The 6,678-nt window shown below is 47.6% G+C and overlaps 1 protein-coding gene across 1 annotated transcript in view; it reads left to right on the plus strand.

Annotated features, from left to right (window-relative positions):
* Positions 1–2,909, plus strand: part of ntn4 (netrin 4) — a 54,738-nt gene extending 51,829 nt beyond the window's left edge. The window contains exon 10 of the mRNA XM_080207135.1: positions 2,061–2,909. Coding sequence (XP_080063261.1) covers positions 2,061–2,227 — 167 coding nt within the window. The 3' untranslated portion in view covers positions 2,228–2,909. The remainder of the gene's footprint in view (positions 1–2,060) is intronic.
* The last annotated feature ends 3,769 nt before the right edge of the window (positions 2,910–6,678 follow it).

Consider the following 6,678-nt stretch of genomic DNA (forward strand, 5'->3'; position numbering starts at 1 on the left):
CCTAGTAAATCTTTTCTGCACTCTTTCTAGTTTAATAATATCCTTTCTATAATAGGGTGACCAGAATTGGACACAGTATTCCAAGTGTGGCCTTACCAATGTCTTGTACAACTTCAACTCCTGAGTCCCAACTCCTGTATTCAATGTTCTGACCAATGAAACCAAGCATGCAGAATGCCTTCTTCACCACTCTGTCCACCTGTGACTCCACTTTCAAGGAGCTATGAACATGTACCCCTAGATCTCTTTGTTCTGTAACTCTCCCCAACGCCCTACCATTAATAAGAATATAAGAACATAAGAAATAGGAGCAGGAGTAGGCCATCCAGCCCTTCGAGCCTACCCCACCATTCAATAAGATCATGGCTGATCTGTCGTGGCTCAGTTCCACATTCCTGCCCTCTCCCCATAACCCTTAATCCCCTCTCTTATCAAAAACCCATCAACCCGCGTCTTAAAAATATTTAGCGAGGTAGCCTCCACCACTTCAACGGGCAGAGAATTCCAGAGATTCACCACCCTTTGAGTGAAGAAGTTCCTCCTCAACTCCGTTCTAAACCGCCCCCCCCCCCCCTTTATCTTGAGGCTGTGCACCCTAGTCCTACCGTCCTTTCTGAGTGGGAAGAGTCTCTCCACCTCTATCCTATCCATCCCATTCATCATCTTATACGTCTCAATGAGATCTCCCCTCATTCTTCTAAACTCTAAGTCCTGCCCTGGTTTGATCTACCAAAATGCATCACCTCGCATTAATCTGAATTAAACTCCATCTGCCATTCAAACATCCTGACTTTAGTTTCTGATTTCCAAATCCATATTTCTATAATGGGAACTGTCTACGTAAACTGTCATGCTGCTATTACACCCTCACACCAAGAGCTGGCACAAATGTGACAGGTTGAAATGTTCGTATAAATGTGAACAGAAGCTTTACAAAAGTTGACAGAGAGGATAAAGCCAAGGAAAAACGCACTCTGGTTTCTCAGGGTGTGGAGGTAGACCCACTGAAACCAGTTGTCTGGCCAGCTAGACAAGCCCATTCTGCCCAGCCCCATGACCCCATACAATCCTTGTATTTTCCTACGTTATCCTCCATCTGCCAGGTTTTTTTTTTGCCAGTTCATTTAACCTGCTTATATCCCTTTGCAAACTCTTTGTATCCTCCTCACAACTTTGTATATTCAGCAAATCTGCTGACATTACTCTTGATCCCTTCATCCGAGTCTTCAATAGCTGAGGTCACAGCACTGTGGCACTCCACTAGTTCACCAACTTGTAAATGATCCATTTCTCCCAACTCTCTGTTAGTCAATCCTCTATCACAGGTGATTCGGTCCGCCTTGTTGGCCAACAAGGGGCATACACGCGGTGGGTTGTACGAGGGCTGCTCTTGGATGTTGCTTTGAGAGTTGTCTAGTGCTTCACGTCGTTAGTGTACGCTTAAACTGGACCAACTGACGGGCAACACGACAGCTCAGTGACTATCACTGTTTGCTGTGCAGATACATGGATTTGGGCCAGTGTCTGCGGGAGTTTGCGCATTCTCCCCGTGCTTGCGTGGGTTTCCTCCGGGTGCTCCGGTTTCCTCCCACAGTCCAAAGATGTGCGGGTTAGGTTGATTGGCCGTGCTAAGAAATTGCCCCTTAATGTCTGAGGATACGTAGGTTAGAGGGATTAGTGGGTATAATATATGGGGGTAGGGCCTGGGTGGGATTGTGTTCGGTGCAGACTCGAAGGGCCTCTTTCTGCACTGTAGGGTTCTATGATCCCAAAAATGTGCTCTTAGGCTGATTGGTGTAACAAATTGTCCCTAAATTAGTCTTCCCTCAATCTTCCCCAATAGGCGTAGGTAAGGGTCATGGGTAGAGGAGGGCACTCATAATGTTAAAATGGTGGGCTCGTTGGGCCAAAGGGCCTCTTTCCCATGCTGTGTTGTTCTTTGTTCTATCCTCGCTAATATATCACGCCCCCCGCCCCCCCCAAACTCCCCCAAAGATGTGCTTGAATCATTCTTCCAGTGATGAGTGTTGCACTGATCCACCTCGTTCACTCTTCAACAGGTACAACGTACCTCGTGGCGGGGCAGGAGGACGTTCACAGTGGGCGGCTGATCATCAACATGAAGAGCCTGGTCCAGGCGTGGAGACCGGAGCTAGGCCGGAGGATGTCTCACATCCTGAGAGCCAAGTGCGAGCCACGTCCAGGGTGGTCGCCCAATGTTTCCTGACGGTATTGAGCAGGTCTCTGTCTTAAGGGAGTCTCTAAGGGAGTGAGTTACGCTCAAAACTTAGAACGGTTGCGCATCTCCCTCGCCCGGTTGAATTATTTTCTTTCTAAAAAGGAAAACACTTGCTTCTTTAATGTGTAATAACGCACTTTATGAGCTGACCGGTTCAGAATGGGGGGGAGATTATGACATACACAGCTTGAAAAGTTAATGAGTTACGGGTGACAGGAGATCTGTTACACCTCTCCCCCCACCCCCCACTCCGCAACACTGTCAAAGACACTGAACCCAAAAGCTTGGAGAAAGCTTTCTGCATTTACTAGCCCACGAAAGAAAGTCCATCGGATGGTTTGGACCTGATGATATCGATCCTGAGAACGAGTGAAGCTGAACACTCCAGATAGTTTGACAGAACCGGTGTGCTCAGAACGCATCCTTGGACTGATTTTGAGTCTCCACGTACCCAGCGTCGAACATTCACGGTTTTCTGCAAACAACTGATAGTCTTATGTAGTCTTACACCTTATGCACTGGACCTTAAAAGGGAAATTTGCAGTGTTACACGACGATATGATGTGTAGGTTTGGAATGGTAATGTATAGAAATGCACTTAGCAGTCCTGTGGATTTGCAAAAATTGACGTTTTGCCATTTATTTTTTACTTCTAAATTTACACAATAAAATTGACCAAACTATACACTCACCGAATCCTCTCTGCTCCATTCAACTGTAAATTATTGGCCCTAAAATATCATTCTTATCCTGGGGACATCCTGCCTGTAGCTTCAGGTGGGACAGGGTTTGGAACTGAGGAGTATTCAGCCCTGGGAGGAGGAGGCTGGGTTTTATATTGCTGGCAGCATCTCCTCTCGTCTCATATGGACAGTGACCCGAAGCTGGAATTGAACCCGGGTCCCTGAGGCAGCAGTGCTAACCACTGTGCACCCCCCCCAAAACTGCTGTTTAGGATCTCAATGCTTCGTCACAATTGCTGAGGGAGTAGAGCAGAAGAAACAAGTGACTAAATTCAACTTTAAGTCACTGCTTGAAGACGTGTGAGTGTGTCCTTTTAGACTGAATACGCAGTGAGTAACACTAAGCTGAACGCAGCACTCTGTATGTGTGTGGGATTGCTTATCAGTCGCTGCTGTTTGGCATGCATCATACGGTCCTGTGTTGTGGCTTCACCAGGTTGACCCCTCATTTTTAGCTGTGCCTGGTGCTGCTCCTGGCACGCCCTCCTGCACTCTCCATTGAACCAGGGTTGATGGTAATGGTAGAGTGGGGGATATGCTGGGCCGTGAGGTTACAGATTGTGGTTGAGTAAAATTCTACTGCTGCTGATGGCCCACATGGATGCCCAGTTTTTTAGTTATTCAATCTGCTCGAAATCTATCCCATTTAGCCTCACAACATGACCTGGGTGTCTACTATATATCTATGTGATGGGACTTTGTCTCTAAAGAATTGTGTGGTGACCAAAACTGTCATGGGCAGATGCACCTGTGAGATAGATTGAACACAGAACATTACAGCGCAGTACAGGTCCTTCGACCCTCGATGTTGTGCCGACCAGTGGAACCAATCTAATGACCCTCTAACCTAAACTATTCCAATGTTATCCATATGTCTATCCACTGACCATTTGAATGCCCTTAAAGTTGGCGAGTCCACAACTGCTGCAGGCAGGGCATTCCATGCCCTTACTACCCTCTGAGTAAAGAACCTACCTCTGACATCCATCCTATAATTATTACCCCTTAATTTAAAGCTATGTCCCCTCGTGTTAGCCATCACCGTCCGAGGAAAAAGGCTCTCACTGTCCACCCTATCTAACCCTCTGATCATCTTGTATGCCTCAATTAGGTCACCTCTTAACCTTCTTCTCTCCAATGAAAATAACCTCAAGTCCCTCAGCCTTTCCTCATAAGACCTTCCCACCATACTAGGCAACATCCTGGTAAACCTCCTCTGCACCCTTTCCAATGCCTCCACATCTTTCTTATAATGCGGCGACCAGAACTGTACGCAATACTCCAAGTGCGGCCGCACCAGAGTTTTGTACAGTTGTAACAAGACCTCACGGCTCCGAAATTCAATCCCTCTACCAATAAAAGCTAACACACCGTACGCCTTCTTAACAACCTTATCAACCTGGGTGCCAACTTTCAGGGAGCTATGCACACGTACCGCGAGATCTCTTTGCTCATCGACACAACCAAGAGTCCTTCCATTAGCCCTATATTCTGTATAATTGCTGATACATACCTGCTGAAGTCAGGTAGGTTTTCCCCTCCTGTTGGTTCCTCATAGCAGTTATCGTCCTTTAGGACTCAGTGTTAGCGAGCCACTCTTGCTGATTGGCATTGAAGACCCCACCCAGAGTACCTTCAGTGAATGTTGTCATCCTCAGTGCTTCTTCCAACTGGTGTTCAACATGGAAGAGTATTGATTCATCAGCTGAGGGGGTAGGTACGTGGTAATCAGCAGGTTTCCTTGCCCATGTTTGACCTGGTACCATGAGAATTTATAGGGTTCTCAGTCAATGTTGAGGACTCCCAGGCCAACTCTGTACTGACTATACCACTGTGCCGCCACCTCTTGTAGATCTGTCCTGCCGGTGGGACAGGACGTAGCCTGAGATGGTGATACTTGGGACATTATCCTTAAGGTATGAGTTTGACTGTGAGACACCTCTCCCAATTTTGGCACAAGTCCCCAGATGTCAGTGAGGAGGATTTTGCAGGATCGAGCTGGGTTGCCATTGTTATTTCTGGTGCCCAGTTGCCACATAGTCCTTCTGGTTTCATTCCTTTCTGTAGACTTTATGAATTTTTTTTGTATGATTCAGTGTCCCATTTCAGAGGGGATAATCCACAGGCGATTCGGTCTGCCTTGTTGTCCAACAAGGGGCATACACACGGTGGGTCGTACGAGGGCTGCTCTTGGATGTTGCTTCGAGAGTTGCCTAGTGCTTCACGTCGTTAGTGTATGCTTAAACTGGACCAACTGACGGGCAACACGACAGCTCAGTGACTATTACTGTTTTCTGTGCAGACACATGGATTTGGGCCAGTGTCTGTGGGAGTTTGCGCATTCTCCCTGTGCCATCAGCAGAAAATAGCGAGGCATCTTGAGGAGAATTGTTTGATAGAGCAGATGCAGCACGGTTTTGTTAAGGGGAAGTCGTGTCTGATGAATTTATTGGAGTTCTATGAGGATGTGTCTAGGGCGGTGGATAGAGGAGAGCCGGTGGATGTGGTGTTTCTTGATTTTCAGAAGGCTTTTGACAAGGTGCCTCACAAGAGGTTATTACAGAAGGTCAGGGGGCATGGAGTTGGGGGTAGGGTGTTAGCATGGATAGAGGATTGGCTGTCAAATAGGAGGCAGAGAGTGGGGGTCAATGGGTGCTATTTGGATTGGCGGTTGGTGACTAGTGGAGTGCTCCAGGGGTCGGTGCTGGGGCGTCAGCTATTTACCATTTATATAGATGATCTGGAGGAGGGAACCGAGTGTATGGTGTCGAAATTTGCTGATGACACCAAGATTGGTGGAACGACAAATTGTGCGGAGGGTGTGGAGAGTCTGCAGAAGGATCTAGATAGGCTGGGCGAATGGGCCAGGAACTGGCAAATGGAATTTAATGTTGGCAAATGTGAGGTTGTCCACTTGGTAGGAATAATGGTAGGAAGGACTATTACTTACATGACGAAAAACTGCAGCAGGCGATGGTGCAGAGGGACCTCGGGGTCCTTGTGCATGAGTCGCAAAAACCCAGCCTACAGGTGCAGCAGGTGGTCAGGAAGACTAATGGGATGCTGGCCTTCATAGCGAGGGGGATTGAATATAAAAGTAGGGAGGTCTTGCTGCAGCTGTATAGGGCATTGGTGAGGCTGCAGCTGGAGTACTGTGTGCAGTTTTGGTCACCGCACTTGTGGAAGGATATTTTGGCCTTGGAGGGAGTGCAGAGGAGGTTTACTAGGCTGATACCGGAGTTGAGGGGGTTGAACTATAAGGAGAGGCTGAATAAACTAGGCTTGTACTCGTTAGAGTTTAGAAGAATGAGGGGAGATCTCATTGAGACATATAAGATGATGAATGGGATAGATAGGATAGAGGTGGAGAGGCTCTTCCCCCTCAGAAAGGACAGTAGGACTAGAGGGCACAGCCTCAAGATAAAGGGGGGGCGGTTTAGAACAGAGTTGAGGAGGAACTTCTTCACTCAAAGGGTGGTGAATCTCTGGAATTCTCTGCCTGTTGAAGTGGTGGAGGCTGCCTCGCTAAATATTTTTAAGACGCGGGTTGATGGGTTTTTGATAAGAGAGGGGATTAAGGGTTATGGGGAGAGGGCGGGAATGTGGAACTGAGACACGACAGATCAGCCATGATGTCATTGAATGGCGGGGCAGGCTCGAGGGGCTAGATGGCCTACTCCTGCTCCTATTTCTTAT

The sequence above is a fragment of the Carcharhinus amblyrhynchos genome, chromosome 19 (assembly GCF_965287045.1).
Source record: "Carcharhinus amblyrhynchos chromosome 19, sCarAmb.v2.hapA, whole genome shotgun sequence".
NCBI classification, from domain to species: domain Eukaryota; kingdom Metazoa; phylum Chordata; class Chondrichthyes; order Carcharhiniformes; family Carcharhinidae; genus Carcharhinus; species Carcharhinus amblyrhynchos.